Source organism: Orycteropus afer, unplaced genomic scaffold (genome assembly GCF_000298275.1).
Source record: "Orycteropus afer afer isolate SDZICR_OR568_19922 unplaced genomic scaffold, OryAfe1.0 scaffold00064, whole genome shotgun sequence".
NCBI lineage: Eukaryota > Metazoa > Chordata > Mammalia > Tubulidentata > Orycteropodidae > Orycteropus > Orycteropus afer.
The window spans coordinates 6090880-6103819 of NW_006921651.1; the positions used below are offsets into that span (position 1 = coordinate 6090880).

Below are 12940 nucleotides of genomic sequence, written 5' to 3' on the forward strand. Positions count from 1 at the left end.
AACTGACGCGCTGAAAGTGGCCGAGGAGACCAGAAGCGGCGGGAAACCTTTCAAGGGTTCGGCCTGGTCCTGGGTCCAAGGTCCCTACCAGGCCAACCCCGCATGGGCTGGGATAGGCCGGGCCTCAGAGTCTGGACCTCAGCGCCCTCGCCATCCCCGCTCGAGCCACTGGGTCCTGGCTGGGCGCCGGCAGCTTCCTTCAACTATTTTCTTTTCTCGCTTTCTTTTTCAAAGAAAAAGGCTCGAAGGGGAGAGAGAGAGCTGGGCGAGGACTCCAAGCCTTGTCGGGTTTGTTCAAGGATTTTTATTTATTATTTATTTATTTATTTTCACTTTTATTGACTTTGTTTCTGTTATTTCGAGTCGTCACGATCCACGGGTGAGGAGACATGCAGGGCGCATCGCCGCTACCGGAGAGAGCAACTACTGGGCGGGGCGGGGCGGCCCGGCCTTGGGGGGCCCCAGGGCGCGCGGGGCGGCCCGGGCCGCGGTGGGGCGGCCCGCTTGGAGCGAGCCTGCGAGGGCCAGGCGGCCGGGACGGGTCTGGGAGAGAGGCCGGGGGCGGGACGGACAGACAGCCTAGAGAGACCGAAGAAGGGACTGAGAGGGCGAGAGATGCAGAGGGCGAGAGAGGTGGAGCGGGGCGAGATGCGGGGCGGGAAGAGATGTTGGGGAGAGAGAGCGAGAACACGGAATCACCGAGAAACAGCCAACAAAGCAGAGGCGAGAGGAGTCCACAGGACCATGTTCGTCATTTTGCATAGAGATTTCTTTTCTTTCTTAATTTTTTTTTTCTTTTTTGTAACATAAAAAATGCCCCCCTCCCCCAGGACGTGCTGTGCTTTAGTGGGCGTGTAGCTGCGTCCCCCCCTCCCCCCAGCGAGCGGCGACTCTCACAGCACAAACAGCGGGGCGTATCTACAGGCAGGGCCGGCGGGCGGCGGGACTCTACCGGGCGGGGCGGGGCCAAGGGCGGGCTTATGTACACAGGGTTCGCCTGCGCGCGACACGCACGGTCTTCTCACAAAGCAGCAGCCGGTGGGGTTTGTGTATGTTTTCCTTGTTGCAAAGACCATCATATTAAATAAATGGAGACCTTTCGCGCTTCTGTTCAGCCCCTGCCTGAGAAGGAGGCCGGGGGCGGGGTGTGGCAGCCCCCCCACGGCCCCCTAGACGCCCCAGCTCCGCTGGGCACCTTGAGTTCGTGTCCGGGCTGGGATGGGGGAGGCGTCTAGTAACTGCTCGCGGAGGACCAGTGCCCGCGGCCTACGGGAACTGGTCCTGCCTCCGATGGGGCGGCGATGGGCGAGGAGAGACGCAGGAGGTCGTGGGAGGGGAAAAGAGCCTGCAGGAGAGGGGCACTGGGGGGCCAGCAGCTGGAAGAGACGCTGAAGGCGGGGCGGAGAGTCGGCCACGTCGTCGGAGGTGCCTGGGCCTGAACTGAGCAGCCCAGGTGGAGAGGGGCCGAATCCAACGTGTGGCGCGAGCTGGGGCCTGCGTGCCTTGGGTTCCAATCTTGCAAAGACCTGATGCTCTCAGAACCCGGCCCTCAAGGCCCCAGTCCGCCTTCCCCGGCACGAAGGCGAAGGCAGTTCGGCTGCGCACCGGGCACTGCCTCTCCTTGGGGGTTTCGGCAAGGAGCTCTCCCTCCTTCCGCAGAAAAATCACTTTGTTCATTTCCTCTGCCCAGGCGGTCTCGGGCGAAGCCTCCCGGCGCCCGAGCGTCCCAGGCGGGCTGCGCGGGGACCGGGCCGCGCTGCGGTCTGCGCTGATTGTGTGTCACAGAGACGCGTGCGGCGCGCGCGCGGGGCCGCGGGCCTGCCCTCCAGCGGCCGCGCGTCCAGGCAGGCGGGCAGGGGCTGCGGGCGGGGAGGGGCAGCGGGCCCGGCCTGAGGGTCCCGCCCGCGGCACCGCCCGTCCTGTCCGGCCTCCGACGGGGGCGGCCTGAAGGGCTGCGGGGTCCTGGGATGGGGTGGGGCTGGGGCGGTGGCCGGGAGGCATCGCGTCGCGCCGGTCCTCCCTCCCTCCGGGGTGGGCGATCAGACGGGGACGATGTGGAGGCCGAAGCTGTCGGCCTGCAGCTTGATGTGGTCCCCGCGGTAACTAGTGGCGGTCATAGGCAGCGGCAGCAGCGGCAGGGGCGGAGCCCCGGGGGGCGGCACTATAATAATAAGGGGAACCTGGAAGTTAACACAGGAGAAGAATGGGCTGGGTGAGAAGACAAACAGCAAAAAAAAAAAAAAAAAGGAAAGAAATACAACGAAAAGACCTCCCTGGGCTGGGGTCTGCGGGAGCTGGGCGGGAAGACCTTGGCTGGGCGGCAGGGCCAATTGGCCCCAAGGAGAACTGCTTGTTCACTGGGCAGAAGCCGAACTCGAGCAGCTGCCTCGGCCGACCCGCTACGGACACTCCAGGGGGGCCGAGGGCAACGCTGAACCTTCCAGTCACCGAGGAGGGAGGAGAGGGGCGGGAGGCGCGGGCGTCCTCGTGGGATCCCGGGGCCTTGGCGCTGCACTAACGGAGCCGGCCGGGCCGGGCCCGGCTCCGAGGTCGTGTGGCCTGAGCGGAGCCCACGCCCCGCACAATGCGCCGGGCGGGCGAGCCACTAGGCGCGCTGAGCCGCCGGCCAGCCAGGTGGCGTACTCACTTAGTAAGGCAGGGTTGCTGAATCTCCAAGCCTCGTTGTAGGCCGTGTACTGGGGGTGGCTGTACGGGTTGCCGGAGAATTCGCTCCCTGCAGGGAGGAGAGCAATCAGCCTCGCACGCCACCAGCGGAGCGAAGCCAGCCGTCGGCGTGCTGGTCCGGCCGAGGCGGGCAATCCGTCGAGTCCGCGTTGGGGAGGCCCCGGGGAGGGCCAAAAGCACCGACGCGCCTCGCACACCGGCGTGGGGGGACCTGAGAGCCCGGCCGGAGCTCCCCTGAGGCAGGGTTAGCTCTGGACCAGCGTGCGCCCACCTCGCTGCGTTTGGGGGCAAAGGCCTGGTTGGTGGAGACTCCGCCCTACTGGGCGGAAGCGGAGGAGGGTGGTGCAGAAGAGCCATCCGGACTGTTTGTCCCAGAAACTCTTAAAAATGGCGTCTCAGCACGGTGCCAATGCAGGGAGTGGGGGCTCTGCTGGGAAGCACCCCCTCCCACCTGTCCCTTGAGAAGCCCGATCCGTGGGACACGCAGCAGGGGGAGGAGGCGGCGGGAAGCAGGTGAACTGCCCGCCAGCAGAGCAGTGAGCCTGGGGCCCCGTGGGCCGGAGCCGTCGGAAGCCGCCTCTCTTCGCGAGAGAAAGGCCAGGTCTCCGGGTTTCCCCCTCGCCCTTTCTCCTGTGTGATGACCCCAGACTGTTTACAGTGATCCCTAACCGCGGGTTAAGTAGAGGAGAAGGGGCCCCTCTCAGAGAGGGAGCTGGAGTGGGGGTGGGGGATGCAGCCACTGGAAAGCCTGTTTATTGACGAGGAGGGAAAGCATGCGTGCAGCAGGATAATGAGCTTCTGAGCTCAACTGTGACCAAGAGGAACTGAGCTATCTCCTTCCCCATCGCTAATGAAACAAGTGTAATTTCCTCATCAGCACTAGATTCTGTTTAACGACTCCCCCCTTGCCACCATGAGCTCTCTGCGGCTCCTCTTATCCCCACCTCCCTTGCAGACTCCCCACCCCCACCTCCAGGCTCCCCTCATCCCCACCTGCCAAGACCTTCTCCAGCCTCCACCTCTCATCCCACTCACCTGAAGAATCTCCTGTTTCCGCCCCCCATTACTTCTCCTCCCCCAAATCTGGTCTGGACTCTCCTCGCCCCCACCTCCCTGCTCTCCTTACTCAGTTCCTCTAACTCCCTTCACCCCTGTCCTACAATACATGCCCTGCAGCAATCTCCCTCTTTGCCAGCACAACCCCCTCAAGCTCTGCTTGCTCAGGGCTGTCCCTGGATGGACGGATGGATGGGCCAGGGATGGGGCAAATCCCCCTCTTCTAACCTCCCTCCCCCCCGTGAGAGCTGAGCTTCAGGGAAAGGGCACAGAAAGGGTGGCCAGAAAGAGTGGCTTGCAGATCCAGTGAGTCTTTCTTTAAGGCAAGAATTTCTTTTGGTATTTATAAGAATAGGAGTTTCAACTCTCTTTAACTTCAAGCACTGCTCTCAGTCTGGGGTGAAGGGTTAGGGGCAGCACCACCTCTAGCTGTAGTCACCAGACCCTAAATACAGCCTCTGCCTCTGATCCATGCAGCCCAAATCCAAGTTCTCTCAAACAAGGGATGGGCTAGCTAGAGCCCTGGAGGAGCAATGGAGACCTGGGTTCCTCTGAGAAGACATAGGGTGCCCTAGCTAGTCTCCCTGAAGCCAAAGTCTCTCTGGCCCCTGCCATAGCTTGTCCTCTGTTCCCTTTCCTTAGGGACTACCTCCTCCTCGCTGGCGTGGGGTCACTTCTCAGCACTGGCCTTCCCCTGGGGCTTGCTGTGGACCAGGGTAGCTTTGGCTGAGTGACTGACATGCCCCTGGAGATAGTCTTTGGCTCCAAGTTTCCATGGAAACCAGGACAGGCTCTTCCAAGCAGTGTCAGCTGGTTGGGGTGAGCTGGGCACTGAGGGTGGAGCTGAGGGCTCCCCAGGCATATAGGCCTGGGTGGGTGGGCACTGTGGAGGGGCCATGCCACGTAGTGGGGGTGCACACAAAGGTGCAGTTCTGCAGGCTCCCTCCCTGGGCTGCTCATGAGGGAGGGGGCGGGACCAACTGCAGCCTCTAGGAAAAGAGACAGAATAGGCCTGGTTTGGGGAGAGGGGATGTTGGTTCCTTTCCCACCCCAAGCCTCACACTACAGACCACACAGCAGCTCACCCATGATTTAGTTTCCCCCTCCTAGATCAGGCAGCTGTAGCATTGTGACCTACCAGGCACCATTCCTGCCAAGGTGGAGGTAGGGTAGCTTCCCTGGCCAGTGGGGGGCACGTGAGGGGGGTAACCAGGCAGAGTGGTGCTCGCCATGTCACGACCTGGAAAAACACAAAGGGGAAGGGGTGAGGCCTGGAAGAGAGGGGCCTGCCTCTACTCACACCAGGGCTACTCCATGGGAAAGAAACTGCTGTGTGCAGACATGTGGGGGCATGTGTCTTTGTCCCAATGAGCAGGTCCAGGTGTGCCTTTGCATGTGTCTAAGCTTCTTACCTAAACGCCGATTCCTGTGAGCAGCTGTATGTTCCTCTGTTCTGTGTAGCTGTCTGTGTGTCTCTCTCTGCATCTGTGTACATATGTGTCTGCCTTTGCTTATGTCTCTTTGCATTCCAAAACCAGCTGGAGATGGTGAGTGGGAGACGACCTGGTTTCATTTCTTCCCAGCAAGAGATTCAGCTGTGGTCTCTCCAGTAGCCAAATGGACCTCAATCATCTTGCTTCTCCCTTGCCTACACCTCACCTTTCCTTTAGGCTTGGAGGACACCCTACCACCACCTCTGTGGGGGTTGATAGTAATCCCTTGTCCTTTCCAGGGGGAGCTGCAGGTGCTGGGCCTGGCAGGTGGGGAGAGCAGGGAGCCAGCCAGTGAGCTACTTTGCTGTTAGTGTTGATGGCACTTAAATGATAGAAAACCATCTCTGAAGCAAATCAGGGACTTTGAGCCAATAGTGCAAGTGGATCGGATCAAGTTGCAATGAACAAAGTCTGCTGTCCCCACCAGCTGCTTGACTTCCGTCCCTGGAGGTGTCTCTTAGCTAGAGCATGGAGGGTGAGAGCCAGGGCTTTCCACAGCAGTGTCCTCCGGTGGAGGCAAAGTGAGTCAATGTTAGGGATAATGACTAGAAACATTCACAGTCCACAGACATCTAGAACACAGCTGCACCTCCCTTCCTTGCCTGCCCCCTCCATTGCTATGAAGATCACCACCTGCCTTTGCAATTTAGCATGCTCCAATTTCTAATGACAATCATTTGCCTGCCTTCCTCTTCCATACATCCACACCCCAGAGACTACTCCTGTCTCTCCTGGGTCCCAGGTATCCTTTCCAGGTTCTCTTTATCCTCCTCTCCCGCCAGTGCTGCCCTACCATTCCAGTACATCTGTCCAACACCCTCCACATTGCAACCTCTGGAATGACAAGGCATGGCTGGAAGAAGTTGTGGTGTTAGGTGTCATTGGGTCCATTTGACTCCTAATGACCCCATGTGACAGAGTAGAACTGCTCCATTGGGCTTATCTTGGCTGTAAACTTTATGCAAGTAGACTGCCAGGTCTTCCTCCAGCACAGCCACTGGGTGGGTTCAAACCACTAACCATTTAGTTAGTAGCTGAGTGCCTAACTATTCGCACCTTATCTGGTCTAGTTCATTTTCTGTCCATCAACTGAGTCCTAGTCTTCATCCTCCCAATGGCTACTCTAAAGTGTCTCTTCTTCTGGGATCTTAAAAGCTTTCCAGTGGCCATCTAAGATGTAGCTAATGGTCTCCTCTCGTCTGAAGAAGAGTGAAGAAAACCAAGGGCATTTGGAAACAATCAGTCCTAGGATACAATGGACTTCAAGACCAGAAGAACTAGATGGTGCCCAGTTGCCAATGCCAACCACACGGGAAGGATCAAAACTGGAGATCTTGGATAGAGTGGGAGGAAAAATGTGGAACAAAACTAAAAAACACAATAAATGACCAGAATTAATGGTTGGATGGAGTCTGGGGGGTACCCCCCAAGACTATGGTCCTGGGATACACTTTGAGCCTGGGATAAAATTCACTCCCAAGGGCTGGCTTTCAGTCCAATCCAACATTAGTAAGACTTACATGCAGAACACTCAACCCAGGGTGATGCACCCTCCTGCTCTATGGAGATACATCCCTAGGAGCAATCGACCATGGGGCACCAGAGGGGCAGCATTCACACTGAGGAAAAGCTGGACAGACAGGAGTGAAGGGCACAGGGAAGGGGAGGGTCACAGGGAAGGGAGGGGAGGAGAGTGGGTTAGGGTTGGGGATGGTGATTGGGGAGTGAAACCAAATGCACATGAACTGTTGAATGTAGAACAAATTCTGCACTGTAAAAAAAAAAAAAAAATGAAAATAAAGTGTCTCTTCTTGCCACTCTCCCCTAGAAGATGACTTTACTTCCCACTTTTCTGAAATATTTGTTGCCTTGCCCCTATCTTAAGACATCTGTATGATTCATCTTTCCCTGAGTATACTGAGACAAAGGTCAGGTTTCTGCATTCCCAGCTGCCTGCTGAATATTCTCATTGGCTATTCCACTGTCACGTGACATCTAATAGGAATAAAAGCAGATTCATCTTCTCTTCCCCCTACCAATTCTGCCAACCCTCTTAGAGACTATCAGACCAGAAACTTTAGTCCTTCCTGACATCACTTTTTTTTTTCCCTCCTCTGTGTGAAGTCGAGAGCTCTGATGGCACAATGGTTAAAGCCACTTGGCTGTTAACAAAAAGGTCAGCAGTTCAAACCCACCAGACTCTCTATGGGAGAAAGATGTGGCAGTCAGCATCTGTCAAGATTATAGCCTTGGAAACTAAGCCTATGGGGGAAATTCTACTCTTTCAGCTCGATAGCAGTGGTATGTGAAGTCACTCACCAAGTGTTGCCAATTCTTAGTATTGTCTGTTACCTCTGTCCTATCTGTTTCCTCCACCACCTCCATAGTTGAGCTCCTAAGCACCTGCCTTAGGTTTGCCACAACAGTTTTTTGTTTGTTTGTTTTTTGTTTTATTTCCAGCTTCCAGATTCTTCCTCTTCTAGTCCATCCCAGTTGGGCTGGTTGGCTAGTCCTCATGAAACATTGCTTTCATCCCACCACTTGCCTTATAAAAACCATCATTGATTCCCTGTAGCCTACAGTTGGAATCTAAACACCGATAGGCTTTCTAAACCTCCTAGGTACTCCACCCGCCAGTTTTCTCAGCTCTGGTTCTCACTTCTGTTTAATTTGATCGGCTCTTTTCATTGGCTTGTGTGCTATGCTGTTGCCATGTCGTTTTCTTCTAACCTTATTAAAAGTTTCCCTGTCCTTCTAGCTCAAACCCTCAGACCCCCACCATTTCTGCCCATCAGGGAAGTTTCTGTCTTCCTAACTTCATAGCATCTGTGCCCCACGGTTTACTATGTCATTATATTTTGTAATGTGTCAGCTCTGTTGTTTCATAAAGTGGCTCGTGTCCTCAAACAGATTGTAAGCAACCTGAGGGCAAAGCCCGTCTTCTGCTTTTTCCTGCATAGTTAGGAACATGCTCAATAGCCAGCAATTTACCACAGGCTGCTAATTGGTTTAAACACTCTGAATGGATAATAACTGCCATTTAACTGCACAACAACCTTAAAACAAAAAACAAAAAACATGCTCAACAAACACTTGCTGATTAACTCTCTGTCATGCTATTGCATTTATAGGCAATTTTGTATGGGTTAGCACATATTTGTTTTCTAATTATTTCATACGTATTGGTCTCCTTTAAAGAGAGAAAGGCTGGCCACGGGAACCTCAGCTTTACAACCCTGAGACCAGAAGAACTAGATAGTGCCTGGCTACTAATGCCAACCACTTGGAAAGGGATAAAAAATTAGAGATCCTGGATAGAATGGGAGGGGAAATGTGGGACAAAATTCAAAAACACAAAAATGACCAGAATTATTGGTTGGATACAGGCTGGTGAAACCCCTGAGACTATGGCCCTGGGTTATCCTTCAGGCCTGGAACTGGACTTACTTCCATGGATTACCTCTCAGCCAAACAGTAGAAAAACCTATGAACAGAATACCTACCCTGGGGAAATGTACCCACCTGCCCCAGGGAGATGCACCCCTTAGATGAATCTATGAGAGATCAGAAGGGCAGCATTTGCATTGGGAGATGTTTGGAGAGACAGAAATGCATAGCTAAGAAGGACACAGGGAAGGGGGAGTCACAGGGAGGAGATGGGAAGAGAGCTGTTTATTGTTGGGATTGTAATTGGTGCCATGAAACAAAATGTGTGTGAACTGTTGAGAGTAAAACAAATCTGCTTTGTACATCTGCACCCAAATCACAATGAAAATTTAAAAGAGAGGCTAAGATAAAATATAAAGGAATACCTTTCCTTCTCTCCAAACTGTTTCAACAATGGATTATGATTTTTCATAAAATGGTGAAAGATTTCTAGTGAGGGACTCACGTATTGTTCCTCAGCTTTATTATACCACAGAATGAGTTTCCACTCTCCATACCTAATGCATCTAATAACTTACATTTTCTGGGACTCTAGAACACAACAGAGTCAAGTAAGAGATCACTCTGACTCCCAGAGAGAAGAAAGACTCTGTATTTACTTGGTTGTAGGTTTTCTTTTATTGACTTTCACTATCAATAAAAGGAGATCCAGTGGGGCAGTGGTTAAGGCATTCAGCTGCTAACCAAAAGGTCAGCAGTTCAAACCCACCAGCTGCTCTGCAGGAGAAAGATGAGTCTGTCTGCTTTCCATGAAGATTTACAGCCTTGTTAATCCTATGTGGGCAGTTCTACTCTGTCCTATAGAGTCACTAAGAGTTAGAATCAACCCCATGACAGTGGGTTATTGTCAATAAATGGAGTCCCTGGGGGGTGCAAATGATTAATGCACTTGGCTGCTAACTAAAAAGTTGGAAGTTCAAATCCACCCAGAGGTGTCTTGGAAGAAAGCCCTGTGATCTATTTCAGAAAAATCAGACACTGAAATCCCTACGGAACACAGTTTCTGAGCTGATACACACATTGTGGTTATGAGTGGACAGTGACTCTATGGCAACTAGTTTGGCCTTGTTTTAAAAATTTTCAATAAAAGGTATATTCCTCACTACACAACATTAAAAAATAATGATGAATCTGTGAAACAATTCATAGCATGGATGAACCTAGAAGACATTACGCAGAGTGAAATCAGTCACTCACAAAAAGATAACTATCATACGAGACCACTATTGTAATAAGTCAAGAAAAGGTTTACACACAGAAACATTCCTTAAAGGTTACCAGGGGTGGGAGGGAAAGGGAGAATAAATCATGAAATACAGGGTAGATAGATATTAACTTGGGTGAAGGGAAAGGCAATATGCAATAAGAGGAAGGTCAACACAAAATGATCCAGGCGGAGGAAGACACTGGGAGGTAAAGAGGTAAAGGGAACAAAAATAAATACAATTACATACCCAATTAGTAATCTATGAGTGAATACATAGATAGCCACACACCGAACAGGGGTGAGGAGGCAAACAGGACTACACCCATGAACATACATAGGTTTGACATAGGATATTTCTACATACACATTTATCTGCTGCAAATATATCTGTGAGTGCAGCAGAGCATACAGAGGTCAAAGTTATGAAAACTTCTTGGCCATAACCAAGCACCTTTAGGGAATGAGGCACAGCACCTGAGGGCTCAGGCCCGTAGTCTCGAGAACACCAAGGTCAATTGCCATAACATAATCCACAAAGACAATGTTCTACATACTACTTTGAAGAGCAGCAGCTAGGATCTTAAAAATTTGTGAGTGGCCATCTAAGGTGCAACTAGTGTTCTTTTCCCTTCTGGAGCAAAGAAGAGTAAAGGAAATCAAAGACTCAAGGAAGCAGTTGGTCCAAAGGACTAATGGATCACATGAACCCCAGCCTCCACAACCCGGAGACCAGAAGAACTAGATGGTGCCTGGCTACCACTACTGACTACTCTGAAAGGGACTGTAAGAGGAGGTGATGGTAGTTAAGGTTATGTGTCAGTTTGGCTGGGCCTGGTTTCGAGGGGCCAGGAGCTGGATGCAGTTACTCCCCATGGTGAGACTGGTAATCAGCTCCTTGGTGGAATCTACTGGAGAGCTGAGTAACAGCTGCATTAAGGATGTGGTCTACTTCCAGTGTATAAGAAGCAGTTTGGAGAAAGCTGTCTAACTTTTGGCACATTTGAATCCTACACGTAGCCGAGTCATCATTCAGCAGCCTGCCATGTTGTCTGCTGATCTTGGGACTCTTAATGGACTGGAATTAGTGGCCTGCAGTGTGGTTTGATAATTTGGGGACCATGCCAACGTACTTGTTGACCTTGGGTTTGTCAGCCTCAGCACTCAGCAGCTGCCTGAGTGAAGACATGCCTCTAGCTCCAGTGGGCCGGAACAAAAGGCAGAGCTGAAGCCCAAGGTCGAGAGGCTTTCACCCAGCCCCTAGAGCTGGCACTTTGAAGTTGGACTTCTAGCCTCGTGTAAGAGAATAAACTCCTGTTTGTTAAAGCCATTCACCTGTGGTATTCTTGTCAGAAGGAGCTCTGGTAGTGTAGTGCCTAAGGCACTTGACTGCTCACCAGAAGGCTGGCGGTTCAAACCCACCAGCCACTCCTCAGAAGGATGGTTGGGCAATCTACTTCCGTAGTGATACTGCCTCGCAAACCCAAGGAGGTGTCTCTATGAGTCGGGTCTGACTCGACGGCACATAACAACAACAACAATTCCTGTCAGAGCCAGCACTAGAGGTAACCCAAACAGAGTCCTACATAAAGTGGAAGAAAAACGTAGAACCAAATTTAAAATAACAAAAACGACCAGGCTTACCGGTCTGGTAGAGACTGGTGGAACCCCTAAGACTATGGCCCTCAGACACCCTTCAAGTCTGGAACTGAACTCATCACTGTGGCTCAACTTTCAGACAAAAGATGGGCTGGCCTATAAGGTGAACAGTAACACCAGGGAGGCATTCGCTCCTCAGAACAATCAACCATCCGAGATCAAAAGGGCAGCATTTGCCGGGAATAAAGCCCAGAAGGCAGGAAGGGATAGGAGAGAAGGAGGAATGGAAACACTAAACACAGGAAGGAAGTGGGAAGAGCGCTGTTATGCTGTGGGGCTTGCAAACAATGTCACAAAACAAAATGAATATGAATTGTTGAACAGAAAACCAATTTGCTCTGTAAACTTTCACCCAAATCACAATACAAACAAAAATTAAAAAGTTTAAAAACAGAAACTATACTCCTTGAGGGAGCTCTGGTAGCATAGTGGCTAAGACACTTGCCTGCTAACCAGACGGCTGGCAGTTCAAACCCACCAGCCACTGCTCGGAAGGAAGGTTGGGCAATCCTACTTCTGTAGTGATACCGCCTCGGAAACCCAAGGAGGGGTCGCTATGAGTCGGGTTTGACTCGATGGCACATAACAACAACAACAACAACATACTCCTTGAAACAATAAAGGAAGAAGAGTCAGGAATAGCAAGAGGATATGGAAAGGGCGGCTATTGCCTCCATGAACAACTGCCTCCTTTGCCATGAGACCAAATGAGCTGGATGGTGCCCAGCTGCCATTACTGAACACTTTGATCAAAGATTCCACAGAAGAATCTCGATAGAAAGCAGGAAAACGCAGACCAGAATTTCAAATTCTCTTGGAATCCAGACTTTCTGGAGCCATGGGGGCTGGATGAACCCTGAAACTATTGCCCTAAGATAATCTTTAAAACATAAACCAAAAATATCCCCTGATGTCTTCTTAAAACCAAACAATAGATTAACTAATAATAATAATAAAAAAGTCTGCCTTGAACATTATGCTCTTTTAAGAACTATCTATATGGGATCAAGGTGACACCAGCAAGTCAAAGGATTAGACAGGAAACTTAAGGGCAGTGAGTTTATGTTACGGGGGAGGAACAGCTCAGGAAAGGAGGTGAGAATGGTGATACAACTCGAGACGGTCATCACTGTCACTGAATTGTACATGGAGAAACTGTTGGATTGGTGTATGTTTTGCTGTGTATATGCTCAACAAAAACAAAATAAAATTTTTTAAAATATAAAAGGTATGCAAACTTTGGTACATTCACACAATGGAATACTATGCAACGCTAAAGAATAATGTAGAATCTGCAAAACACCGCATAACGTGGATGAACCTGGAGGACATTATGCTGAGCGAAATAAGTCAGTCACAAAAGGACAAATATTGTATTAGTCCGTTATTGTAAAAG

General features: G+C 51.5%; 1 protein-coding gene across 1 annotated transcript in view; it reads right to left on the reverse strand.

The window, feature by feature from the left end:
* Positions 1-2039: 2039 nt before the first annotated feature.
* PAX2 (paired box 2) overlaps positions 2040-12940 on the reverse strand; it is a 92977-nt gene continuing 82076 nt past the window's right edge. Inside the window, exons 9-11 of the mRNA XM_007939948.1 lie at positions 4880-4981; positions 2648-2734; positions 2040-2161 (exon numbers count right to left, since the gene is read on the reverse strand). Coding sequence (XP_007938139.1) covers positions 2040-2161; positions 2648-2734; positions 4880-4981 — 311 coding nt within the window. The remainder of the gene's footprint in view (positions 2162-2647; positions 2735-4879; positions 4982-12940) is intronic.